The 27,631-nt window shown below is 53.3% G+C and overlaps 1 protein-coding gene across 1 annotated transcript in view; it reads left to right on the top strand.

Annotated features, from left to right (window-relative positions):
* The window catches only part of GRIN2A (glutamate ionotropic receptor NMDA type subunit 2A), a 58,274-nt gene extending 31,778 nt beyond the window's left edge, over window positions 1–26,496 (top strand). The window contains exons 2-12 of the mRNA XM_070955215.1: window positions 5,001–5,593; window positions 11,424–11,538; window positions 13,958–14,163; window positions 14,589–14,757; window positions 14,856–15,009; window positions 16,062–16,187; window positions 16,940–17,169; window positions 17,726–17,886; window positions 22,010–22,197; window positions 23,133–23,371; window positions 24,721–26,496. Of these exons, the coding sequence (XP_070811316.1) occupies window positions 5,001–5,593; window positions 11,424–11,538; window positions 13,958–14,163; window positions 14,589–14,757; window positions 14,856–15,009; window positions 16,062–16,187; window positions 16,940–17,169; window positions 17,726–17,886; window positions 22,010–22,197; window positions 23,133–23,371; window positions 24,721–26,496 (3,957 nt within the window). The remainder of the gene's footprint in view (window positions 1–5,000; window positions 5,594–11,423; window positions 11,539–13,957; window positions 14,164–14,588; window positions 14,758–14,855; window positions 15,010–16,061; window positions 16,188–16,939; window positions 17,170–17,725; window positions 17,887–22,009; window positions 22,198–23,132; window positions 23,372–24,720) is intronic.
* Window positions 26,497–27,631: the final 1,135 nt, after the last annotated feature.

The following is a 27,631-nucleotide window of genomic DNA, read 5'->3' as shown; positions in this document are numbered from 1 at the left end:
ATAACTACGATTGTGGACACCCCACAGCAGCCTTCTCTCTCCCTGCTGCCTCTCTTGCTTGGCCTGCGGATGCTTCTCCGCTCTGCATTCCTGGAGCCTGTCCCCAGGACGCCCGTTCCCCAGCCAGCTGCAAGCAAAGCCCCAAACTCTGCAGGTGCCTCCGATTCAAGAGAAGAAGAAGGGTCCATTTCAAGCCACATTGGCCAAGAGCGTTGTGTGAATGCCAAAATGATCTCTTGCCCTCCTGGGGTTTCCTGCTTTTGCATCTCGGCTTCGGGAACCTAGCTCTTAATGCTTTTGCCCCCTCCTAATAAGAGCATAAGAGCCCCAGCGGGCCTACCATCCCTGTCCTAATGTTCCCTTTATTGGTATTCATTTTATGTATTCAATTAATGCTTATACTTATATGCATTATCTAATATGTACTTGACAAATAAATAATAATGATAATAATAATAATAATAATAATAATAATAATAATAATATAAATAAATAAATAAATCGTGTGTTGTCCCGATTGTAATTGGAGCCCTTGGAGCAATACCCAAAGGGCTACTCTGCTATTTAGAAATTCTACATTTGCCGGACTTGAACATTTTGACTCTACAAAAAACCACCTTACTCGGAACAGCTTACATCCTCCGACGATACCTTAACAGTTCCTAGGTCCTTGGTTAGGACTCGAGCTGCTGAGCTATTAACCAGCCTCAAAGGCTGTGAATCTCACTGAAGATTAACTAATAATAATAATAATAATAATAATAATAATAATAATAATAATAATTGCTGCAGGCTGTGAAAACGGAGAACATGATATAAACAACAGAAACAAAGGCAGACTATAAGGAGAAACAGCTGGATGACAGATTAAATAGATGGAAAACCAAAACTCTGCATGGACAGCACTTGAAAATGTGATGACAACTTGACATGGGCCTGGCTTAAGATGGGAACCATCCAGAAAGAAACGGAAGGTTTAATCCTCGCTGCTCAAGAACAAGCACTACAAACTGATGCCATGAAAGAGAAGATACTGCAATGGTCATGAGTGTGAAAAATGGACAACAGCGGCATTGCAACTTTGAACAGTCACTATATGATACGGTTGTAAATTGAGGACTACCTGTACTGTTTTCCAATTTGACAGCAATCCTTGACTTATGACCGTCATGACCAGCCATCACCAATGTCGTATGTCCGTACCTAAGATGGCGGATGATGGCGGGGAACAGCAGCCCAACTGCAGGATCGGGGGTGGGGTGGGAAGAGAGCAGAATCTTAGGTACAGACATATGACATCGGTGACAGGTGGCCATGACGGTCGTAAATCAAGGGTGGATTGTGTAAGGTGTGTCAAAACTCACTTTAACAATGCTCTTGTGTAGCAACCAAAATCTTTGGCTCAATTGTTGTCATAACTCGAGGACTATCTCTGCCTTCCTCTGCATAGCAGCCTTGCCTAGTAAACTCCTTCCCTTTTCTGGGAATTTCTCCTCTGTGTTAGAGGCACATCTAATTATATCAAGATGATAGAAGGTCTCCTGCTGGAGCTGGGGGTTGGACTGGATGACCTCCAAGGTCCCTTCCAGCCCTGGATTGTTGTGACTGAAGCTGCGTCTAGTGCCAGGGTTTGTGGTTCTTCCTTCCTCTCCTTTTTCTCTCTCCCTCCCTTCTCACCCTCTCCCTCCCTTCCTTCCTTCCTTCCTTCCTCCCTCCCTTCCTTCCTTCCTTCCTTTTTCCTTCCTTCCTTCTTGTCTCCCCTTTCTCTCTTTCTTCTTTCTCTCTCTCTCTCTCTCTCTCCCCCTTTCCTTCCTCCTTCCCTCTCTCTCTCTAAGGCTAGGATACCCACCTGAAACCAAGACTCCTTTGGATGAAGCTGGCTTCTGGCTGCCAGCATTGGCAACTAGCTGATTGGCTGGCGGCTAACTGTCCCAGGAGGCGAAAAGCCCCGGAATAACAGTGTGGCGTCGAATGGGCTGTGCTGAAGCATGTGGGACGGAGGGGCCGTGGCCGACTGGCTGTGGCCAATGGGCGTGGGCGTGTCAGACGAGGAGAAAAGCTAGAGGAGAATCCCCTGAGGTGGAAGCCTGGTGGAGAAGCAGGCGTGGCCAAGGGTAGGAGGCGAAAAGTCCCAATCCGAGCCCCAGCGGGCCTACCATCCCTGTACTAATGCTCCCTTTATTTGTATTCATTTTATGTATTCAATTCATGCTTATACTTATATGCCTTATCTAATACGTACTTGACAAATAAATAATAATAACAATAACAACAACAATAATAATCACCGTTGAGTTGCCCGCCCTCCCATCTCTGCCCTTCTGGTCCTTCAAAGGGGGGAGCTCAGGAGCCGCCTTTCTCCCCATTGTATTACTCTAAGGCAAAGCTGGCCGTTCTGCAGTTTCTCTTCTGTGAGTTGTGAAGGAGGTTCCAGAACAGAAAACCCTGAAGGCGAGTGCCAATTAAAGCTTAATGCACACCTGCTGGAAAAGAGGAAAAGAAGGAAAAGCTAATTTATTTGGGTGGGGGGGGGGAGGGGGGCTGTGCTGCTCTCGTATTGTGTTCCGGGGAAAGGCACTTCTTTCATGAGCTTCATGCGCAGAAGCCAGAACCATTCCATTTTCAGGGTTAGCGCTGCACGTCCAATAAAACCACCTCAGTGGCGTCAGGGCTTATTCATGGACGTATTAATGGCTTTTGAGGGTTGGGTGATGTCCTCCTCCTCCTCCTCTGCTGAGGACAGCATTGCTCCCCCTCCCCCGCCCCCTCCACATCTTGCAGCCACTTGGCTTTCCTCTAATCCTTGCTTTCGGCTGCTGGCAGTGCAAACATGACTGCTTGGAGGACGGTGTGTCCAGAGTAGTCCGGAGGGAACTGGACCGGCCTGAGCTTCCTTCGTGTCCAGCTCATGTGCCTTTGCTCTAGCCAAGAGGTCACACATGGGATCACCGCTCAGAAGTGTGGTAGAATCTCACATTCACACAGACTGGAGGGAGGCCGAGAATAGAGTCCTTGCACTGCAGTAAGCGGCACCAGACTGGTCTCTCCCCAGAATCCCTGCAGCCTTCTCTGACCGCTCCCAGGGGCGGGCGGGCGGGCGGGCGGTTGGGCAGGCAGGCAGGCAGTCTGGCGAGAATCTTGTAACCTGGAGGACTAGCAACGAAGCTTCTGCTTGAGGCTGTTCATGGGTGGCTCTGGTTGCGAGATGGAGCTCCAGTCTTTAGGCCACTGGTCGTTAGCCATGATGGGGGGTTGAGTGGATCTTCAGAGGTGCTGAGGTGGGCTATAGACAGTAGGACCCCCGTTCTCTGCTGAATCTCCTCCCAGTCTGAACAAGCAAAGTGAAGAGGTTCTTTTTCTGATTGTCTGATTCTTGCTCGGGCATGGAGTCCTGCCTCTGGGATTTTGGACAGGAGCCCCCAGAATTTCCACCGGTGGCAAAGGTCCACCAGATTGGAGAAGGCTGTGATACGATAAGAGGACAAAGGGGTATTGGGAGGTGGCCTAGTTTCCTTTCAATGACCTTGTGGAGTGATACCGTGTTTCCCCAAAAATAAAACCCTGTCTAATATTTTTTTGAACCCTGAAATAAGCGCTTGGCCTTATTGCCATGCGCTCAAAAGTCCGATTGGGCTTATTATCAAGGGATGCCTTATTTTGGAGAAAACAGGGTACTTGTAGGTAAGTACACTGAAGATAGCTGCTCAACTTACCTGGGAACAGGTGGAAACACTTGCTGTGTGATCTCCCCTCTGCCTTCACCAGGTGGGTTTGCAAATGGCCATCTGAGCCTCAGTTTCCCTTTCTCAGGAATACGGCCTGCCAACACTGCCCTACCTTGGAGGCCTCTGGGATTAATCACAACTCTGAAGATCTAATTCCCTCATCTCCCCTCGCTGCAGCAAATTCCTCTTTTTGATGGTTGTCTGCATGATTGCCCCACAATCTGTTCTCAGGCCGTTTGTGGTGATTTGGACACGGTGTTGCTTAGCAAGACAGGGAAGACTTATTTAGGGGTTAGGTTGTTTGGAGAAGATGAATTGCCCACTGTGGAAGCGGCTCTTATTGTTGTAAATGGGGGCAGAAATGGCAGAGGCGTTGGTTAAACGAAGGTGGGTTTCTCGTTCCACTCATGAAATGTGCAGGGATGGAAGCCCATGAGGGGACTTGTGGTGAAGGGCCTTTTCAGGGGACGATGGGTGGGGAAGGTCACCCAGGAGATCGGGGCCTCTGCTGGCTTGTGGATTCATCCCATTTGCCCACCAGATTCTGCAGAGCTTGAGCTGGCACAGATACAGTTATGAATAACCGAGGGAATGGCTTCGCGTAGTGTTTGAAAATTTCTCTGTATGCACAATTAGGCTTGATGACTAACAGTTTGGATGCGTTTGCTTTTTCCTTGAGATGAGAGCGAAATCATCTTTGTGTGGAGTTAATCCAGCGGTGGTGGGCACGTGGGAACCGGCCGTTGAGGCAGAGAGAGTAGAAGGGTCCCTGGTGCTCTCTGAGCTTGCTTCTTTTCTTGCAGATGTTTCATGACCCTAACTAGGTAACATCATCAGTGCTGGTAGTGACTACTACTGGTAGCACTGATGACATTCCCTAGTTGGGTCACGAAACGTCTGCAAGAAAAGAAGCAAGCTCAGAGAGCACCAAGGAACCCTCGTTTCAACCCTGAGCTACAAATCTTCTCCACTACAGTAGAAGCTGCAAGGCAGTTTCACTCACCAGAAATCGTAGCTGGGAAGACAACTCTTGAGTAGAGGTGGAGGGATGAGCCAGTGGACGTGGGCGACCCAAGAGAGAGTGCCAGGCCACAGGGCGCAGGGGAGTACGTGGGAAGAAGCGGCTTTCAGGGTCGCAAGCCAGGAGCCCCTCAAATGAAAGTTCTCCCCTTGCTGATTTTAATCCTGGAAGGAGCAGAGGGACCGTGAGGGAGCCCCACTTCTTCTCCGGCCTAACACGAAGCCACCCTTCCTTTTCTCTCTTGCCCTTTGCAGGATGAGATGTCGACCTTTTTCCAGTTTGGGGCGTCCATCCAACAGGAGGCCATCATCATGCTGAAGTTCATGCAGTACTACGACTGGCACATATTCTCCGTGGTGACCAGCATTTTCCCTGGCTACCGGGACTTCATTAGCTTCGTCAAGTACACCGTGGAGAACAGTTTTGTGGGCTGGGACATGCAAAACGTGGTGACCCTCGACGCGGCCATCGGAGATGCCAAGTCCACAATTCAGCTGAAGAAGATCCACTCTTCGGTCATCCTGCTCTATTGCTCCACGGACGAGGCCACCTACATCTTGGAGGAAGCCCGGTCCTTGGGCTTGACAGGCTATGACTTTTTCTGGATTGTCCCCAGCTTGGTCCGTGGGGACATAGAAATCCCACCTGACAATTTCCCAGCAGGGCTGATTTCAGTGGCCTATGACGGGTGGGACTACAGTTTGGATGCTCGGATCCGGGACGGCCTTGGGATTATTACAACGGCCGCTGCAACCATGCTGGAGAAATATTCCTTCCTCCCCGAGGCCAAGACCAGTTGCTACGGGCAGTCGGAGTACAACGAACGGCCCTCTCACATGCTTCACAAGTAAGGCTTCTTTTGTTCCCTAAAGCCCTGGGAAATAAAACCATCGGTTTTTGAGAGGTTGAGCGATGCTTGTCTGTGTCGACTAAGGGCATCCTTCGTCCATGCAGGGAAGCGTTTGTAGAAGGCCGAAGCCCTCAGCAGTTGCCTCCGGTGGCCTTGTAGGTCAGGCGGTCTGATGTTGGCTGGGGCAGGGAGGCAGGGAACTTACCCAATTAGGCTGGTTAATTTAGCCAGGAAACATCCTGAAGAATCTGGTGGGTTGTGACAGCTGGTTCAAGGGAGCCGGGGTGGCTGCAGGCAGCTCCTTCTATGCAAGGACATGGAGCTCATCCGAGGCTGGCCAGCAGAGGAAATTCAGGCTGCTTGTCTCATCTGCATGTGGCTGAAAAGCCGGATTCCATTCGTAAGGCCTTGAGCCAGGAGGAGCTGGTGATGTCACTGGATGCAGAACGGGTGGCCACCCTTGGATAAATGGCTTTGAACTGACCTTTGCCCTCTGTCCCAGTCAGCACAGGCTGTCTTTCTGGGGGTGGCCCGTTTGTCTCGGTCAGTGCTCGTGCCCTAAACCCTCCCCAGGCTCCTTCGCTGTCTTTACCAGCAGCTCCAGGCCGAGAACAGTAAGCAACGCAAGTAGGTGCCAGAGCCCAGAGCTCCTTGGCCAGGCTGCCTCAGTGGAGGAGCAAGGGCAAGTGACCTTGGAAGGAGGGTGGCTTTAAGAAGGGGAGGGCCGAGATCCGAGAAGGGTCAGATTAATATTCAGAAACCATTCCGCAGGAATCCTGGAGATACAGCCTCCAACCTTGGCTGTTGTAACCTGAATACAAATAAGAGGCAGGTTTGAAAAACAGTCCTTACTACTAGGGGGCAGGGCTGCCTTTAGTTGTAGGTTTCCTTCTTTAATGGCCAGAGGCTTTTCCCCCTCTTGATGTATGGAGTTGTAGATGAAGCCCAGAAGTGGCCCATCTCTGCAGATATGAAATAAGCACGGAGGAATAATGGTTTGGCGAGCGGCTGCGTTCGTGGCATCTGTGCTAATGCAGATACCGATTCCCCCCCAAATCCCTCTCCCCTTTTCCCAGGGGGCACCTCTCAGCAGCCTCTCGCCTTCATCTCTGCAGAGTGCCGGATATTGATCACACTTTTCCCAAATGTTGTCCGCTTTGGGCAACACAAATCATGAATCTGGATACTATCACCCATGGACTGGCACTGATAGTTTTGCAGCCAGAAGGCTAGAGATTCACTTTAAGACTCTTTCCCCCCGTGTGGTGGCTCCCACCTCCACGAAAGCATTGAGCCAAATGCTGGTCTCCAGCCTCCCTCTGGAAGCTGGGATTTGCTTCTGTTGCCACATCCTTCTGTTCTAAGGACGGGGAGGGGGGGCACCAAATCACTGGCTGGACTCCCAACCCGTTGCTGACACCGTCCTGATCCCAAGGCCACAATCCTGCCCAATCGGGCTGCTTCCTGAGGTCTCCTCCAGCCCTGGTTAGCAGCCACCAAGGAAGGAAGCAGATCAATGGGCAGCTGTCCTTGGTGCTGCAGGCAGCAGCCGAATCTCCTGACGCAGCTGCAGTTTCTCCACGAATGAAGCTCCTTGACCAACTCCTCCACCCTTCCCGATGGCCGTGGCCCTCTGAGCCACGTGGTTGTCTTGCCTTGTCCCCCACCCCCACCCCCACCCAAAACTTTACTTTTGCAGTGTGAAGGCCTGCAGGCAAATGCGTACAGACTTGGGTGATGTCTGTAGGCAGCCCAATCCCGGTGAAGAGGGCCTTTTCCGGGTTCTGAAAAGCCCAGGGCCACCATGTCCCCCTGAGCCCCCCCCATCCTGTTCTCACTGCTGTCAATGCAGCATTTTTCCTCTTTGCTTCCTGTGCCCATTGAAGCCATGGCCTTGCAAGAGAGAGAGAGAGAGAGAGACGCTGGAGTGTGTGTGCTTGTCATTCCTGTGATGCGGCTGCCTTTGTTAACTGTTGCCAGCCTGCACGGCCCTTACACACAAAACGCCTCCTTCAAATGGAACACGATCCTGTTTGCACATCCCCCTGCAGCCGAGGAAGGCAGGCAGCAAGCCCAGAAGCAACAGCCAGGATGGGGCTGGATTGACTTCCCTGCTCCCTTCTCGCTTGGCTACGGGCTTAAGGCACAAGCTTCTGAACCCTAAATTACCTGGGAGCTTCCAAAGACTTTATGGGAAAGCAATTTGGAAGGGGAGGAAGTTGTGAATTAAGGGCAGAAAAACGGAAGGGGAAGAGCCTTTCAGGGACCAGGAGAGATGGAGAGGGGGGAAGGTGGTTGAGTCTTACAGTGTAGAGCATGTCAACTTGCCATGGCCAACTCACCACGGGACAAGAGTTAACACTAATATCAAAGAAATGGTGGAATGGGGTCATTAAAGAAAGGATGCAAAAAGAGGGACTGAATGAAATGTGAATGACACAAATTAAAATAATTTTAAATTTATTTTAAATAATTAAATTGAATTGTTAAATTGCTCTGTGGCGAGTTGTCCTGCAGTGAGTTGGCTGTGGCGAGTTCTCCCATTGGAGGGACCAACAACAGAAGTTTCTTTTGTGTTATTTTGTTTAAAAAAGGTTTCTCTTGAGTGGAGCTCAGGTGTTAGGAACAGCATGGAAACAGTTTGCTGCAGAAAACTAGAGTTTTCCAATTTCCTGCTCTAACCTGTTGGGATTTTCTGGTGTCCCCCATCCATCTTAAAGGATCTGTCTGTCTGTCTGTCTGAGCCTGTGTTGTCTTTCTGTTTCCAAGATGGGTGGAAGGGCAGAAGAGTGTGATAATCACATGATTGGAAGATCCTGCTTCCTCCTGCCTGAGATTTTAAAGCTGGAACCAGGGACTCCTCCTTAGACACCCAATTCTCGAGTGTTGCTCAAGAACGCTCCTTCCTCATGACTCTTGGCCTAGATATCCCTTGCATTGATTTAATCTGACATGAGTAGCATTCCGCTGATCGAAGAGCCAAGAAGCGGATGCCAACAAGGCTGCAGATCAGAAGTGGACCAAACTGACATTCTGAGTTGAAGCCCTCCGTTATGGCAAAGGAGCTCTCAGCCGTTCCCTGGAGAAGGGGAAGCTGTAGCTCGTTTCCTTGATGAGAAGGCTGAGCTGAGGCCTGGAGGGTTGAAAGGACTGATGTACAATTAGAGAGCATTGTAATGGGAGTGTGTGTGTGTGTGCGTGTGTGGAATTTAGGCCAGATAGGTGGTGAATAAAGAGAGTGAGGCCAGTTGCTTGGCCTTCCTTCCCAGTTCATCCCCCCCTTCCTTTTGGCTGGAACAGAAATGGGTGCTGGGACTTCATCTTCTTCCCAGTCATGAACTTGCTTGGTGGAAGCGTGTCTGCTTTGCTGCCTGTTGGTCATGAGAGCCATATATGTCTTCCAGCGGAAGGGACAAACTCTCCCCGAGTGGGCAGGGGTGAAACCTGAGAGGGAGATGACTGGGCCTCTTCCAAAGGCATCTGATGGCCCCTTATGAGAAACCAGCTGGGCATCTGCAGCAACCCTGGGAAGGGGTTGGTCTATTCCAGGTGGCGTTGGGCCCAGGGGGCCTGGGGCATCTTCCTGAGCTGCCTTCCTAGCTGGCAGGGACCAGAAAGGGGAGGGAGGGCAGCTTTGGGCAGAGGAGGGAGATCCCTACTTAGACTTTGAGTAAAGCAGCTGCAGCCGCCAGAGTCCCACCACCACCAAAACACCGGTGACTGTGCCAGCTTAACAGCCAGAGGCCTTTCCTTCTCCCAGCTGCCCGGCTTCAGGGTTTTGGCTGGGCTCCAAGAGGAAGTTTAGTGGTTTGCAAGTAAGGTGTTGGTTGGGTCTTTTTCCCCCATTATGAAGAGGAGGAAATTTTGGACCAGAACAGGCAGGGCTGGTTGAAGACATCCTGCACCAAGGGTGCAACCCGGAAATATTAATGCCATTGACAGAGCTTTCCATAATTCCTCTTTCTTATGCATTCCTGAATGGAGGGTGGTGTGGAGCGTGGATGCCCCCGTCTCTGGGTTAGACTCGTTGCTTCCTCCGGCTCAGTTTTGTCTCCCCTCCCTTTCCACTCAGCAAGTGCTCCGGATGTAACGAAATGGTGAGAAGTTAAAAGCGTGAATTAAACTGATGATTGAAACCAATTGAGGGTTAAAGGCCTGATGCCTCTTTGCAGAGCGGAGCGGGAAGGAGCAGGCAGCTCCTGTGGAGTGTGTGTGTGTGTGTGTGTGTGTGTATGTGTTTGTGATCCTGGGAGCAAAGCAGCAGAGGGCCCCTTGCAGGTGTGAGGCAGGTGCAAGACCCACTGCAGACCTTTTGAGGCAGGCATTGTGGGATCCGCCTGCTTTTAGGCTGCTTGCCAGCCTCGTCTGCTGCATTCCGCATCGGTTGCCACTTCTGGGGCCTGTGACCAAGATGGCATCAGGCAGTCAAGCAAGCCCAGTTTACGGCATGTTTCTCTTGGTCCAGCCTCCCTCTGCCCGTTGCCATCCCCCTGCGGGTTTCAGGAGGGTGGTGAGTGGTGGGATTCCTCCGAGACGACGTTTAGCACCTCAAGTGTTGTGCCCCTCCAGCGTAAGGAAGTTGTTTCCGCGTAGTATTTTTTTACTTGCTTTTTAACTGCCGTTGCAATGTTTGTGAGTGTGGTCGTTGTGCTCTGCACCGGAGTATATCGCACACACACGCAGCTGTAGTATTGCGTTGACTGCCCTGCCAGCGCGGTGCTTTCCGGTTGTTACTCCCAAAGGTGAGGTTTCACTAAAACGGCCTCATTCCCACATTATCCCTGTTCTTGTTTTACCTTGTTGCGTATTTTATCCCTCGGGACAATAATTTTTCACCGGTTTCGTGGCAGAGGGGGTCCCTGCACATCTGCAAGCCAGAACGGACCCTCGAATTGGACCGAGTTTGCAAGCGTCCCTCTCTGCTCTCCAGGGAGGGCTCAAGCCGGACGGGCTCCTGGCTGCTTTCCAGCCACCGAACTGGCCGGGCTGGAGAGGTCCCGTTTTCCCCACTATTTTCACAGCTGGCCACAAGGTGGCCCCCTTGCGTTGCCCAACCGCCTCTGAAATAAACCCCCTTCTAATAATTGCATTTATGAGCAAGGCGAGCGGTTTTTTTTTTTTTAAAAAACCCATTCCTTCCCCCTATCTGATGTCCCTCTCTGAGTTAGGCTGACCGGGTCTGTGTGTCCAACTCTCTCCGCAGCTTCCTCCACTGCAGCCCTCAGCAGCCCCAGGCCAAGACAGCTGCCCACTGGGTCCCTGTAGATTTTGTGTTCCTGTTTAAAGGATGTGTTTTGAAGGCAGCCTTTAAAGTCCATTTAAAAGCAGACGTCCGTTTGCCAGCCCTACCTGGAAATGCCGCAGGTTGGACAGAAGATCTGGGTCTGGAGTTCCTTGGGATATTGGCCCAAGGAATCTGATGCCCCTTAAGGACTCCAGCCTTAAAGATGCCCAAACAGTGAAGGGATAAACAGTGCAGAATGGCTGGTCGCCTAAGGACGAGTGCAGAGGATTGAGCGGCCTTTCCTTCCTGGGCATCTCAAGTTGGCGCCTCTTCCTCCCAGCTCCTTCCTGGCATCGGTTCCCCCTTGCCAGTCCCTTCTAGGTCCACCCTTGGATAGGAAGCAAAGGCCACTCTCTTAATGGGACTCATGGCCAGGCATGCGTAGGATGGATTGGATCCCGGCTCCTAAAAATGGGTTCTTCGCAACAAAGGGAGGATTTATAGCATATGTTTCATCGGAGTTAATCCAGTGACTGAATTAGCTTGCTCATTAACTGCTGGACAGCTCATTAATTTCTCTTTGAACATTTCCTTTCTTTCAAGGTTTATGATGAACGTGACTTGGAAAGGCAGAGACTTATCCTTCACCACAGATGGCTACCAAGCCCAGCCGCGGCTCGTGGTCACCGTCCTAAACGAGAGCCGGGCCTGGGAGAAGGTAACCGGGAGGGCTGGGCCAGTAGAGAGAGGAGGGGCTTGTTTTGCAAAGCCAGCACTTCCACTCGGGCAACGGGGGGGGGGGGGGTGTCTGTGAGTGCAGCCGCCTTCAGAGTTTGTTCAGGTGTGCCTTTCCCCTCCCAGGGACTGTTGGTGGGGCAAAGGCTTTGATTAAAAGGTGGCGTTATACCTTCTTCTTGGGAGAGGCAGACCCTCCCTTTGGACAGCCAAGGAGGCCCAAAATGGACCCCCAAGAGTCTCAGGCAGGAAACGTTCCAGAATCTGTGATCCCGCAGAGCTGCTGGGAGGCAGAGTCCGCAGTGCTGACACATGGAGAGCGAGACCGGATCTCCAACCGACCAGCTTTCCACAGGGTGCTTGAAGCCCCCTGGTGCAGTGGTGGCAGGTGGGCTTGGCCTGCAGCTTGGAGACCCTTGTTTTCAAAGAGCTCAGAGGGTCCAAAGCTTCCCCTGCCACCCACCTGGGAGAAATCTTGACTGATCAGATCAGGTGGGGCTGGAGTGGTTTAGGGAGGCTGGCCCTAACCCCGAAAAATAGTTTAAAAAAGGGGTGCCGATCGATGCAGGCTTAGTTCCTGGATGCAGCTGCAGAATCAGTTTAACTAGATAGGCGACAGGTGGGGAAAAGCAGGCTCTGTTTAGGCTTTTTCATCTTTCGATTTGCAAGGTTTTCAAACTGAAGGTGTCTTGAAATTGGGGCTTTCCTGTGTAGGTGAGGAATACCTGGTCTGGTGTAAAGTAACGCCAGGCCTACATGGTAGACCAGGCTAAGAACCAACACTATGTGGCTCAGTGCTACTCTTATTGTAAAGCTATAGTAAGAAAATCTTACATCGCTGAATGCACCTCCCCCTGCCTGCCTTTTTCTTCACGTGAATGAAGGAGGGCCTTGTCCGAGATATTTGCTCACGTTGCTTTCATGGCCTGGACTCAGATCCCCCTTCTCTGACCGTAGAGGCTGCGCCTCCTTCCATCCTGCAAGGCCCTTCCCTCCACCCTCTGCCCCCCAAGGGTGCACAGTAAAAAAACAACAAAAAAACCCCACACACTTACATATAGATAAAATATTTGCAAAGATCATTTTTAAAGAACACCCCTCCCCCCCATGGTCTTTCCGCAGCAGGAAGCAGCCGTTTGTAGCTATCGTGTACCTTCACCGAAAAATAATTGAAATAAATGGCTCATGTGGTTTAATAGGGGAAGACGTTGTCCAGTGTTTTTTCCCTATTAAAACAATGCATTGACTAAACATTGCCATTTAATTATGATTAGTAATTATTTTAATGCCGGGGCTGGTGGAAATGTTACCTGGCTGTTTGAAGTGTAGCTGGATGTGTGTTGGATTATTCTGAAGGTCCATAGGAAGGAAGGCTCTGTGTGTGTGTGTGTGTGTGTGTGTGTTTGGGTGTGGGTGCAACCTTTTGCCTCCTGCTGTAGCCCCAATCCACTTCAGGCGTCTGTTCCTGAACGGATGGCGTTGTCGTGTGTGTGTGTGTGTGTGTGTGTGTGTGTGTGTGTGTGTGTGTCTACTTGAACACTGCAAACGGGAGCCCTGAAGGGTCCATCTGGGTGAGAGTTTCTGGCTGGGCAGTCAAGCAAACAGACTCCAATTGTAGTCTGAGGTTACTGGATTTAAAGCCGAGAGCATTTTGTCCTGGAGAAATCCTTTGACATCTGGATGGTGCCTGTGACTCCAGCAAGAATTCCTGGTCGATATGTGAGCCCTTCTGGGTCTCAGAGAATTCCTCCCTGCAGCCTGGCTGCCTGCGCCGTGATCTGAATTTGTCTCTGAAAACAGGAGGGGGGGGAGGAGGGGAGCAGGCAGGGTCATTTCCATCCCTTTCTCCCCTTCTCCTCCAGGGGCTCTTTGCCCAACTTCGCCAGGGCTTCTCGCCCCACTGAAGGGCCATTTGGGCCTGGAGTGAATGTCAAGAGTTCCCATCAGAGCAGCCGAAAGTCAGAGCGCATTAATTCAGAGGAATGGCAGTTCTTGGCGCTATTGAGTTGAAGTGGTGGGGGGGGCAGGAAAGGGGGTCGGGGGGCACAGACTGGCTGAATAGACCCGACTGACCTAGAAGTGACTCAAGAGGGGAGTATAAGAAACGAGGAAATGAATCTGTGGACAGACGGTTAGTAGAGCCAGCACCAACCCTGGAAACCCTGCAAGGCAGCACAAACTCTTCAGGCTTCTTCCTTGCAAAAAAAAAAGAGTTTGAAAATGTCTTCCTGTTCATGCAAAGCACCAACTGCAAGGATCATAAAATACAGGCCTTAAACAAAGCCCAGGGACAAACCATCCCAGGATCCTAAGGGACCTTCCGCCCTCCCCCCCTTCCATTCTTCTCCCTGGAAGTGGGGCTGCCACTCACCTGTGCCCACCTGCCTGTCTTGGCTCCTCAGGTGGGCGAATGGGAGAACCAGACGCTGACCCATAAATACTCGGTCTGGCCCCGGTTCAACTCTTTCAACGACAGCGACCCGGACCACAACCACCTCAGCATCGTCACCCTGGAGGAGGCGCCCTTCGTCATCGTGGAGGACATGGACCCCTTGACGGAGACCTGTGTGAAGAACACGGTGCCCTGCCGGAAATTTGTCGTCATCAAGTAAGCCCAGGGGTCTCTCGCCCTTCCTGAACCCCAGCCCTCCCCTCCGTTTCCCCAAGAGCTGCGAAGGTCTGGGAGGGTCTTGAGGTGGGGGCCCAGGTTGCGCATACGCCCCTTTGCCCTTTATTTGGATGTGGGGGTGTCCTGCCCTCCCGCTGGGGGACCCCCTAACCCCCTTGCAAGGGGAAGGCGCCTTCCAAGGATGCTGGCATTCCTTGGCAGGCACTGAAAGGGCCCTTTTCCCATTTCCTCTTGATTTTCTAGTGGCCTATTTAGGTTGTCACGATCAGTCAAAGTTGACTAAGAGCTGCCTCCCATCTGAGTTTGCAACCAAAGCTGTTCCTCTACCTGTTTTCTTCCTTCTTCCTCCTTTAAAGCTAAAGAAAGGGAGGGAGGAAAATTGACCTGTGTGCTTCTCTCCTCAGCAACATCACCAAAGAAGGGAAGAACCTGAAGAAATGTTGCAAAGGGTTTTGCATCGACATCCTGAAGAAGCTCTCAAGGACCATCAAGTTCACCTACGACCTCTACCTGGTGATCAACGGGAAGCATGGGAAGAAGATCAACAACGAGTGGAATGGAATGATTGGGGAGGTACGTTCCGCAGCTGGAAGAGCCGCTCAGCTCGGCCAAACTCCTCTCCTCTGCCTGAGCTGGAGCTTCCCCTTCCCCTCTTTTCCCTTTGCCAACAGGTGGTCAAGAAGCAAGCCGTGATGGCTGTTGGGTCCCTCACCATCAATGGGGAGCGCTCGGAGGTGGTCGATTTTTCGGTGCCCTTTGTGGAAACTGGGATTAGCGTCATGGTCTCGCGGAGCAATGGCACAGTTTCTCCATCTGCTTTTTTAGGTGAGCTTCCATTCCTCCCATCCATCCATCCATCCACCCAGGGGTGAAATCCAATTTTTTTCCATACTGGTTGCTGTGGGCGTGGCTTGGTGGGCGTGGCAGGGGAAGGATATTGCAAAATCCCCATTCCCACCCCACTCTGGGGCCAGCCAGAAGATGGTATTTGATGGTTCTCTGAATTGCTCAAAATTTCCGCTACCGGTTCTCCAGAACCTGTCAGAACCTGCTGGATTTCACCCCTGGCTTTGCAGTTGGCCCATCTGTCTTCTGAGGTTGGCTGTCATGGCCATTCTGGGGTCCGAAGGCCCCCGTGAAGCTGGCTTTTCCTTCTCTTGAAGGCTGGTTTCTGCCTCGCTCGGGGCTTGCTCAGCCCTCCGGGTGGGACCCCACTTTCCCATGGCAAAAGCAAGTCGGAAAGCGCCTCCTGTGAGCTCCACAGGCCAAGCTCCTTCCTAGGGGAAAGGCCAAGGAGGAGGGGGAGGCAGCTTCTTGGCTTCTTTTCTCTTCGCCAGCCTTGCAGGCACTCAAGACTTGCCTGCCCCAGGCTGCACTTGGGCAGAGAGCCTCGATCCGGAGGTGTCCTAACGATGTAGCCTCTGGGCCAGATACAGGGTGCCCTTCCCACAACCGCCCTCCCCCCCGCCTCTTTCTCCTCATTTGGCCACAGGCGCCCTGCTTGACTTTCCTCCTGGCGGGCATCTGCAGCTGAGCCCGGCAGCCCCTTCCCTGAAGTTACTTGGCAGGGTGGGAGGGGGAGGATGCTCCTTCTCCCCCCCACCCTCTTCCTCCGGCTGCAGAGGCCTTCCGGGCCCTCCGGAGCTTTTCCTCCCATGTTTGCCGCTCACCAGTCTGCACTGCGGCTCAGCCAACGTGGCTGCGTTGTGAGAGGAGCAGCTGCAACTTGGCTTGTGTGGAGGGATCCCCTCCAGGGAACCAAGGGAGGGGACGGGGTGGAGGTGGGGCAGGAGGGGGCGGCTGGCAGCTGGGGGTCTCTTTGCGTCATTGCTCCTGCTGCAGACAGGCTGTTTCACGGGGCGCTTTTCTCATTGCAGAGCCCTTCAGCGCCTCTGTCTGGGTGATGATGTTTGTCATGCTGCTGGTCGTGTCGGCCATCGCCGTCTTTATCTTCGAGTACTTCAGCCCGGTGGGCTACAACCGCAACCTGGCCCAGGGGAAAGGTAGCCCATTTCTGCCCCCCCCAGAGCTCCTGTTCAGCCAATGGGCCGAGGCCCCTCTGCGCACCCCCCCCTCCAAGCAGGGGAAGCAGACAAGAGAGGGGACCTTTCTCCCTCACTTGCCGGTCATGGGTCACTCTGCCCAACCTCTTCACCTGGGGGAGGGTGCCCCATATGGGAGGCCGAGGTGGGGTCTTCCCACCATTCTTCACCTCTGCCAGCCCTGGCTCAGCAGCATTCAGGAGTGGCAGGGTCTTTGAGCCAGGAAGAAAAGGAGGAGTGGTTACTCAGTGGATCCTCCAGATTCAAGAGCAGTCTGGACGGAATGGACTTCTGGCCTGAGCTGCCCTGTCCTTACCTGCTTATTCTCAGCGTAGCTTTTCAGAGGGTTCTTGGTCCCCGCTCTAGATGAGGAGGAGGAAGCAGCAAGCCCTCCGTGGGGCAGAAGGGCAATGGGCCCTGCTGGCTGGGATTCTGGTCCAGGGCATCTCCCCCCTCGCCAGATCTCTGGAGTCCACATCGCAGCCACGTCTGGCCTCCTTCTGTGTAGACGTGGCTCTGATTTCCTTTCCTTGGTGCGATGGAAATGACCCGGGACGAGGCTTAGCAACGGGAAATCCAATTCTGGTCCCAGGCGAAGGGCTGCCTGGGCTAAGGAGCAAACGGAGAGAGCGGGAAACGGTTTGGCGGTTGTGTTGCGTGTATGGAGCGACCCCTAAGCTGAAGGGCCCCTCTCGCCCCCTTTGTCCCACCAGACGCTCACGGGCCCTCCTTCACCATCGGGAAGGCCGTGTGGCTCCTTTGGGGCCTGGTGTTCAACAACTCCGTGCCGGTGCAGAACCCGAAAGGCACCACCAGCAAAATCATGGTCTCGGTCTGGGCCTTCTTCGCCGTCATCTTCTTGGCCAGCTACACAGCCAACCTGGCTGCCTTCATGATCCAGGAGGAGTTTGTGGACCAAGTCACGGGGCTGAGCGATAAGAAGGTCAGTGGGGCAGTTCTCTCTTTCCCCTTCCAGACATTCTGCGGCATTTGGGGCCAGGACAAGACGGGCAGGCCCTGCACGCACACCCCCCTCCCAGTCTAGGCCCTTTGCATGCTTTTTCTGATGCAGGCGCTCACGCGAGCAGGTTGTAGGCTTTGCACACCTCTCCTTCTCATTCGTGTATTTTTGTTGCCTACGTGCCTCTGCTGTCCGCTCGTTTGAGCCTGGTTGCTGCTGCAAACTGCTTGGCAAAATTCTGGAAGGTTCAGCTGAACTTATGTGATTAGGCTCCGATCGATAAGTTAATGGGATGCGCTTCTGCCCTCCGTGCCGGGACTTTCAGAGTGGGGTGGGGGCGGAGGGTGGTCACGGCAGGGTCCCTGAGGCTGCAGCAGTGAGGCAGGCCAGGCAGGAGGACGTGTGCGTGTGCGAGGAGGGTCTTCTTGGGCTCCTCCTGGGTTGCGGGTCTGCTCTTCCCCGGATGTTGCTGGCGAGCCTGGTGCCCCTCCATGCCAGCCTGGGCCTGGCCTCTAACGTCTTCTTTCCCCTTCCCCAGTTCCAGCAGCCCTACGCCTACTCCCCTCCTTTCCGGTTCGGGACGGTCCCCAATGGCAGCACCGAGAGGAACATCCGCAACAACTACAAGGAGATGCACGCGTACATGGTGAAGTACAACCAGAAGGGAGTGGAGGACGCCTTGGTCAGCTTGAAAACCGGGTAGGTGGGGCGCTGGTTGGGTTCCGTGGCGCTGCTTTTCTTCAGAGTGGCAGATCCTGATGCTGCGCAAGGCACAGTGGGGGCCCCGACTCGAGCATGCAGAGATCCCAAGGAGGCATCTTACCCCACATCGAGTCACCTATTGGGGGGTTTGGGGTGGCTGGAGCCTCCCAGAACAACTGGAGGAAACCTTTAAGGGAACTTGCCCCATCTCTGCAGTTGTTTGACCCCCCCTCCCCCCCACGGAAGGGGCTGGCTGTCTCTCGGTCGTGGGCAGGAAAGGCTTAGCGGGGTGACAAATGGCTGAGCCTCCCTGGGCCCCCCCTGCCATCTCCCCCCTGCCCCCATGCTTCTCCTGAAAGGGCTTGGTGGATTGCAGTCCTGCTAGTGAAGGGGTGGGGGTCCTTTTCGAGGGCTGCTAGGGATTATCCAGGGAGGTATTCCTGCCAGGAGGGTCGGGGCCCCCATGGAGAGCCTGAGGCCTCCCCAGCTGCCCCTTGCCAAGGACTCCCCCCTCCCTCCTTCTGCTCCCCCCTCTTTCCGGATTGGTCGGCTCTGGCGATCCCCAGGTGCTCTGCCGCCTCTGCTGAGGGACGCTGCCTGCAGCAGATGGCGCAAATCGCCTGTCATGTCCCATGATTTGGTGATCAATATGCCACCGCTTTGGCTGCAGGCTCTGGAGCATTTGGGGGTTGATCCTGAGGAAGGGGGGGAGGGGGGGAGGGAGGGAGGGAGCTGCAAAGAGCTGCTTTGAGGGAGGGAGAGAGAAGTGCCACGTTCCGAACATCTGCACCGCATTATCCTTGAAGGGCTCAGCTTCGGCAGGTGAAGAAATGCCAGGGGAGCCGATGTGTTGACGTCCCCAACATCTTCAAGCTGCCGAGGCTGAGAACCGTTTGCTTTGGAGAGTTTTTTCCCTCGTCCGAGACCATCATCCTGAGCTAACAAGGCAAACAGGGCAGAGGGCAGGCGCTTTCTCCCAGCTGCTCGAAGATAGCCATAGCCCTTGGACTTGCAGGCCGCTTCACAGGGCTTTTACCGCCCTCTCTAAGCGGTTTACAGAGCCAGCCTCTTGCCCCCAACAATCTGGGTCCTCCTTTTGCCCACCTCGGAAGGACGGAAGGCTGAGTCAACCTGGAGCCGGTCAGGCTCGAACTCCTGGCAGTGGGAATGCAGCTTAGCCTGCGGTACTGCATTCTAAGCACTCCGCCACCATGGCTCTGGCAGATAGACTGCCTCTGGTCCTGGAGGCTTCATTAAGGGGGCGCAATCTCTCCAGCTTAGAGCCCTGTTTCCTGAATTCAGCCAAGAGGTGCCTCCTTTCCCCGCTCCGAAAGCTGCCCTGCATCCAGGCCTCCTTTTTCCCCATTCAGGCGAGGGAAGGACGGGGCGCCTCCTGCCTCTTTCCTGGGGCTTCGGAGGGGAAAATCTCTGCCTGCCCCCTCCTCCCCTTCCCCCCCATTGTGGAAATTCACGTTGGTGTTTTATTCGCTGTCAAGTGTCGTTAAGGGGGTGATGAGTCTTCCCTCCGAGCTGAAACATGACGCTCTGTGCAACTGACAGGGCACCGTCTATTTTGAGTTACGGATGCGGTAACTGAAAATCGTGTCCGGGGGAGGAAGAAGCAGCCACCGCACAGCCGGGGTGTGTGTGTGTGTGGTGGGGGGGGAGGGGAGGGGAGGGGAGGGGAGGGGAGGGGGGGAGGATGGCAGCCCCATCTGGCCGATGGGGAGTTTGGCCACTCTGGGAAAGGCTGCTGGGGACGATTGTTTTATTGTGTGCCGCAGACGTCTAGAATGGAACGCTTTGCTTATTATTCATAAAAGTAATTGTAAATCACGCCTGGCCCAGCCGGAGCTCGCAGTCAGGTGCACAAAGCAAAAACAAAAAGAAACCAGGAAATAAGAACAGAGAGCGAGGCTGCTTGGAACCAGGGAATGGATGGCTACGATCTGGCCGGCCGAGGGCTCATCGAGCAAGAGCCGTCTCTTTATTAATGGAAGGGCCCCCTCCTCCCTCCCTCATGAGTCAGCCTGGATTTAAAAGCAAAACCCCGTAAAATACCTCCCCCCCCCCCACAGCAACCCCATCTATAGCAGAATAGAAGCCGGGTAGCAATCGATCAAAATACTGTTTTTATTGTATTGCCTGAAACTCAAAAGGGATCCAGGGGCTTCCTGTGACCCCGACTGGAAAGGGCCCTGTCCACACCTCCAGCAGCAAAGCTTGGCTGGGGAAATGCAGGTCATCCTCATTTAGTGACCTCAGTCGAGACTGGCAACTCTGCCGTTAAGTGAACAGGTTGCTAGGTGAAACCGCGATTGTGTTTGCCACCTTCCTTTGACTTCCTTTTGCTTTGCAGACCCGCAAAGTCGCATAGTGATTGCCTCACCCCCATATGTCACTGCAGTCGCTAAATGGGGACTGTCTGTAGCAGTCCCTCGTGGAAGGAAAAAGCTTCTTATTTTGAGGGCGTTGGATCGCAGAGCAAAAGGCTGCTTGGAGAGCCTCATGGAAGAATGAGCCCCGACCACAGAAAGCTCTGCTGGGCTCAGTCAATGGAGCCTCCATGCCCAGGGGCAGCCTGCTTTACACCTATGCTGGGAGAGGGTTTACTCCCCGCTCTGATCTGGTTGGGTGCAGGGAACCGGATCGGTCTCTGCTGAGATCTGGCTGGGAATGTCGAGATCAGGATCTGGGAGGGGGGGAAGAGTAGGGGAGAACCCTGGTGTCCATTTCTCACCTGTGGCAACTAGGAAGACCGTCCCAGCACCGGCCATTGTGTGAGACGGAATGACTTCAGATCAATAGATCAGGTGTAAGAAAAGTGGAGATCGATTGCGGAAGGATTCCTCAGGCCGTATTTATAGAGCCCGGAAGCGGCTTCCTTGCGCTTCTCAAGAATCCAGACGTGGCTTCAGTTGCAGTGTGACAGGCTTTGTTCCCAAAAGAAGCAAAGCCTCGTGCTGGGTGTGTGTGTGTGTGTGTGTGTGTGTGTGTAAGGCGAATTTGCCTGGAATAGCAGAACACAGAAGTTTGGGGAGGGGGTCCCTCAAGATCCCCCCAGGACCGGGCTGCTGCCGTTTGAAAAATGGTGCATTCGTTGCCATGTTTTATGATGCATTCTGATTGCTCATAATTTTGCCGGTGAATTTAGTGTGTTGTAAGCTGATTATTTTGGAGGAACGTAGCTCGGAAGGGCAGCTTTTGAAAAGAATAAAAACCAGCCCTTAAAATCAGAGAAAATCGGCCCTCCCTCGAGGCTTCAGATAGTACTCTGTCATCAGACGAACCCCCGTTCGTCCTGAGGCTCTTCCCTGGACACCAGGCCTGGTGCCTCTGCAGAGCAGTTTTGTGGTCAGGCTGGATTGGCACAAGGGTCCATTGGGGGAGGGGTGGGATTCCTGACCACCGGTCAGGCCAAGACGGGCCAGGATAAACAGCTTAAGAGAACTTCATCTTCATAAAGCATCAAGGAAATGCTTTAACTGAGGAGAAGGGAGAAAGGAGGAGAGGGTGAAGTGGAGAAGAGAGGAAGGAAAAGGAAGGATGGAAGGGAGGGAGGCTGAAGGAGGAGGAGGAGGGGATGATGACTCACTACAGATGGAGAGACAAAGGGGGACATTATTACTCGACTGTTCTCTTCCTCCATTCAACTTGGCTTCCTCTTCGTCTCCCCAGCTATGAAGGAGTTGCTTTCAAAGCCTGACATTTGTCCAAATCTGAAGGAGCTGGAAACCCAGAAGTGGGACCTTGCCCCACGGGAAAGCACCTGTTTGGGGAAGGGCCCAGGGGTACACCTCGTGGTTGACCCCCCAAAGGCCTGGAGCTCTTCTGGGCTGGGGGCTGCTGCCCTCTTGCGGGGCATCTCCCCTCTTCCTGCACCTGCGGAAGAAACCTCGAGGGATGGACCCGTGTGAGCAGCCGGTGCCAAAAGCTGGGCAAGGGCTTGCACTGTGGGTCTTCCCTCTCATTTAGCTTCTTTTTCCCTGCAGAGAGTTAAGGGCTGCAGGCTGTCCCTGAATCTTCTTCCCCAGGCCTGGATGGGTCAAGGCAGGGTGTGGGATGCTGCCATGCGCCCTCTTCCCGTCCATCGGCTGAACTCCCCTTCTTTGTATGGCAGGAAGCTGGACGCTTTCATCTACGACGCGGCAGTGCTGAACTACAAGGCCGGGCGGGACGAAGGCTGCAAGCTGGTGACCATTGGCAGCGGCTACATCTTTGCCACCACGGGCTACGGCATCGCTCTACAGAAGGGGTCACCCTGGAAGAGGGCCATCGACCTGGCGCTGCTGCAGTTTGTGGGAGACGGTGAGTGGCAGATCGGCCTTCCTTGAAGGAGGTTCCTTCTGTGGAGCCAGGAGAAGGAAGGCGGTCTCTGCGTGATGCCCCGTTCCCTCTTGGCTGAGGTGGCCATGATTACAATGGGCGAATCCGGAGAGAATGGAGCCTGGAAATCTGCAGGAGCCCCACCATTCCTCCAGTTTCATCCCTCCCCCCACATTGCAACACCCCTCTTAGTTTCTAAGCATGGACAAGATCAGGAAGGGGGACCCCCCCCCCCCATTGAGGCTTTGGGAAATTTGCTCTGGTGGGAACTGGAAATGCCCAATAAAAACCTTCTTTTGAGAGTTCTACAAAGTCAGGGAAAAGAGAAGCAGCTGGGTTTTTAATTTAATTTCACTTAATTTTGCTCTGCACAGATGATCCCATCTCTCGAGGTGGAGGGGCATTCTGGCTCCCTCCAACACTGAGAGGGGGAGTTGGGGGTGCCGATCCCCTGCCTTTTGCAGACCTCACGTTCCTCCCATCTGAAAATTGTTTTTTCTTGTCAGGTATTTAATAACCTTTTTGCCTTGTTGCAAAGGGAGGGAATCCATCTTTTCTGTTTTCAACAGCTCCTTTTTTTTTCTAGCTGAAAAATGATGACAAAATCATCAACACCCTTTGCTTTTTAAAAAAAGCAGAAAGAAGATAATATTGAGCTTCAGTGCGCCCAGATTCTTTTATTCTTTAATAACTGTGCACAACTCTAGCATTCCAGCTCAGTCGGGGGAATTTCCCTTAACCCTAACCCTAACCCTAAGAGAATGACCTTTTCAAGCCAGATTCTGCTTCTGGAGGGGGAGAGGCTTGGTGACCAGATCTCCATAAGGAATCCTTGAACTCAGCGTCCTTCGTGTTGCCCTCCCTTCCTCTAGCTTTGGATGTCCGTCTCTCTGACCTCGGCTGGCCTTTCTTTCTAGGGGAAATGGAAGAGCTGGAAACCCTCTGGCTGACTGGTATTTGCCACAATGAGAAGAACGAGGTCATGAGCAGCCAGCTGGACATCGACAACATGGCGGGCGTGTTTTACATGCTGGCCGCCGCCATGGCGCTCAGCCTGATCACCTTCGTGTGGGAGCATCTGTTTTACTGGAAACTCCGCTTCTGCTTCACTGGGATGTGCTCCGACCGGCCAGGGCTGCTGTTTTCCATCAGCCGGGTGAGCGTGGACACGAGTCGTGCTCAGGAAGGGTCGGGATCCAAAGAAGGGCTGCTTACTCTCTGGGCCCCTGTTTGCAAATGTAGCAGGGAGCAAACCAGAAGAGCCTCTGAAGGGTTTCTCTCTCCGGATGATGATGGGATGATGGCAATAATAGCAATAATTTACCTGCTGTGGCTCCCAGCCACTCTGAGTGGCCGTTGAAGGACGTGCTTCAAGGGAGCTCATCCTTTCCGGGTACAAGTGATTCTTGAAAAAATGGGCAAAACAGGAGGATTCAGGATTCATTCCTATTTTTTTTTCCTCCTCCACAAAAGAAGGGAAAAAGTCTGATCTCAGACAAGGGGAGGGGAGGGGAGGATTTTAAGGAAAGAGTCTTATACAGCCCCACTGGCCAAAACGGGTTTCGTTCCAGGACCCCAAAGCTGCCAGTGTATCTTGAATGTTCATGTATTCAGCAGCAGAGCACCTTGAGCAGATCTTCCCAATTAATTAGGCTGCTTCACTAAGTGTAATTAGCATTCTGAATGAAGTTACTTGTCCCTGAGAACGCAAACTGGTTGGGGTTTGTTTTTAACACTTTCACCGGTGGCTTCCTACTTCCAAATAAGTTGGTTTAAATGCAAGTTGTTTAAACTCGGAGCAGTGTCTGGGTTGATCTCCTTTAATTGGTTAATTGACTCTGCGGTTCTGTTCTTGTCAAAAATTATACAGAAATAATTGGATGGAGCTACTCAGCCGTAGAGCTAATTATCCCAGAACAAGGAAGGAAGACTTCAAGCATTGTGTCACTCAAACAGAACCCGCCTTTTCTGCTGGTTTGAGGCATTTCTTAGGATGTAGCCGGCACCTGAGTGGTGGGTGATTTTATGGGTTCCTCCCACCCACTCAGCCTGGCCTCTGTTGAGAGAGGCGGCCAAACCACCAAAAACCAGAGTGCTTTGTTAGGAGCGATTATGTAGTTAGGTAGCTAGTTACTTCTGAGTACAGGTGTTACTACTCAGAAATTCTTGAAGATGGACAATATGGGGGAAGAGATTTCCTTCCTCCTGGACTCTCCATCTAACGGTGCCTGATTTCCGTTTCTCTCTTGGTTTAATTCTCAAGATGGTCAGTGTGAAGAGTCAGTTTACTTAAATTGAGCGCCCCCTGATAACGAAGACTCTGCACCAAGCTTACAAGGGTACAGTGTCCCCCCCCTCCCCCCCGCTGTTTAAAAATCCAGGTTTTAAATGTGCATTAAATTCAAACGATGCCTCCAAGAGTGGCACATAGGAAGTGTTTTCCCCTAGTTCCTCCAAAGAATTGGAGACTGAACCCAGCTCTCTTTCCCGTTGCTCCCCCTGCAGGGTATCTACAGTTGCATCCATGGGGTCCACATTGAGGAGAAGAAAAAGTCTCCCCACTTCACCCTGACCAGTTCTCAGACCAACATGTTGAAGCTCCTGCAGACGGCCAAGAATATGACCAACGTGAACCCCGGGCGGATCAATTCCCCGCAAAGAGCAGCTGAATTCATCCGCCGTGGATCGTTGATGATGGACCTGATGATGGAGAAGGGCAGTTTCATCTTCTCGGACAGCAACCGCCCTCTGACCCCCAAGGAGAACATCTTCAGCGACAACACGAACGAGCTGCAGACCTTCCCTGCCAACCGCCACCCGGATAATCTCAACAACTACGTCTTCCAAGGGCCGCACCCGCTCACGCTGCACGAGTCCAACCCGAACACGGTGGAGGTGGCCATGGCGGCCGAGGGCAAGGAGAGCTCCCGCCCGAGGCAGCTATGGAAGAAATCGCTGGAATCTCTGCGCCAAGACTCCCTCCGGCAGAGTCACGGTTCTCAGAGGGACGATGGCACGGGGGAAAGCCGGCGGCACTCCCTGAAAGGTCCCAGGTACCTGCCTGAAGACGTCCACTCAGACGTCTCCGACTCCTCCAGCAGAGCCGCTGGCCACGCAGAGGGGGAGAGCAACAGCAAGCCCCCCAAGACCAAGGACAACGCGAAGAAGAGGCCTGCATCGAAGTATCCCAAGGATTGCAGCGAGGTGGAGCTGACCTACCTGAAGAGCAAGCAGTCCTTACCCCGGGACAAAATCTACATCATTGATGCAGACAAACAGCACAGTTTCCACCTTGATGTTTCCCCAGAGTATGTGGAGAACATTATCCTTCCTGAGTCGGCTGACTTTTCCAGTCTTTATCAGGATCGCAACGACAGCTGCCGGGCCCCCGAGCAGAGCAACCAGATCCCCTTGACCAACGAGGAAAGTCTTCCAAGTAACGGCCAGTACAAGCTCTACCCAAAGCACTACAGCACGAAAGACAAAAACGTGGCCTACGGCGAAGCAAACGAGCGATACCGGCAGAAGGCCACGCACTGCCGGAGTTGCCTGACCAGCCTGCCCAGTTACGCGGGGCACTACTTGAGCCGCTCACCCTACCGGTGCGCCGCCTGCGTGCGGATGGGCAGCCTCTATGACATCGAGGAGGGCCAGATGCTGCAGAGCCCTGCCAACTCCGGGCCCCGGGAAGAACTGTGCCAGCAGGACTGGGCCCAGGCGGAGAAGAGCCAGCCGCCCCGGAAGAGCAAGCTGCAAATCAGCAGGCAGCGTTCGTTCGACAACCTCTTCAGTAAGCATCGGGACGGCAATGGGGGCAGAACGGCCCGCAGCATCAGTCTGAAAGAGAAGGAGAGGCTTCTGGAAGGGGGCCCCTACGCCACCCTCTTCAGGGCTCCCCAAAGCAAACACTCGAGCGGCAAGCTCCCGCTCTTCTCACGCACGTTGGACGACGGTAAGAGGATCAAGTCGCTGTACCTGGAGTGCTCGGCAGAGAACCCTTTTCTGCGTTCTTACTGTGACGACCAGCACTTGGTCCTGGCGCCGAGTCCCACCGGCCTGCACAGACAGCCGGCCTATGACAGCGTCTCCAGGTCGTCGGTCAAATCGGCAGCCTCGTACTGTTCCAGAGATGGCCGGGTCCACAACGACGCGTGGGTTTCGGAGCACGGGATGCCTTACGTGGCCACTCAGAACAGCCTGTACTCTGCTCCACGAGGGTTCAACTCCTGCAGCGACAGACGGGTCTATAAGAAGATGCCCAGCCTGGAGTCGGACGTGTAGCCCTGACCTCTAGGGGGACATAGTTGCCAGAGGCCAAAGGGGGCGGCCCTTAGCAGAGCGTTGGAGGAGGGGGAAGAGACCGGTTGCCTTGCGTAGATCCCAGTCCCATGTGCTTAGTTCCACCAGAGAGAAGGAGCAGGAAGGGGCCGTGGGAAGGGACAGCCCACTCCCCAGGGGTCACTGCGTGGACTACACTACCCATAGTTCTGTCTCCCCCTCCCCCGTCAATTAAGTTTGGTGAAAAATCTCTTCTGCCCCAAGCAGAGTTCCAATTCTTGATCCAAAGGAATAGCCATGCAAAGGAAGGCCGATCTGTAGAGCAGATTTGCCCCCCCCCCCCCGGGATGGTTGAAAGCAGGACACGAGTGGCCACCCTGGATGGTCACTGCATTGGGAAAAAGCTGCGCCCCCTGTTGGCAACTAGGTTGTTTTTCTACCAGGATGGTTCTTTTGCCCCGTCGGTTGGACTCCGTCCTCCTAGCACTTTCGCCCTCTGTAATTCTGCCCTCCCAAAATTTTATTTTTTAACGGAGAATAAGCAATATGGTATGCATGTACTTTGACACAGAACAAAAGCTAAACAAAACAAAAAGCAAGTTTAAGAATGCGTTTGCACACTTACCGTGGTAAGACTTATCCAAGAGATTAGAAAGATAGTCCTTTTTTAAACGAACAACTATCTATCGCTATAGCTCTATGATTTAGCCTCATATTTATTTTTAAACACAGACAAAAGAAAGCAAAAAAACAAAAAAACAAAAAAAAACCAAACCTCAGGGCCCATGAATGGAATCAATATTGTCTTCATCTGTCTCTGTCTTGCAGAGAGCCAACTGCAATTCACCCTGGACTCCTCCTCCTCCTCCTCCTCCTCCTCCTCCTCCTCCTCCTCCTCCTCCTCCTCCTCCTCCTCCTCCTCCTCCAGATCCCATTGCAAGGAAAGACACTGCTGAGGTGGGTCACTGGCTCCACACTGGGCCTTCAACCAGGAATAGGGGTCTGGGGGCTTGTCTCAGGAAAGGAGGGCCAGTGACCCCCTCCTGCTCCCGTCTAAGAGAGAGATCCTGTAGTGGCTGGGTGCCCTGGGAGAGGCCGGTGTGGGTCTTCTTGGACCAGCTGCCAATCTGGAGAAGGT

Source organism: Pituophis catenifer, unplaced genomic scaffold, assembly GCF_029215685.1.
Source record: "Pituophis catenifer annectens isolate HBS135680 unplaced genomic scaffold, rPitCat1.0.hap2 SCAF_16, whole genome shotgun sequence".
NCBI lineage: Eukaryota > Metazoa > Chordata > Lepidosauria > Squamata > Colubridae > Pituophis > Pituophis catenifer.
This window is presented reverse-complemented; position numbering and strand designations above follow the sequence as displayed.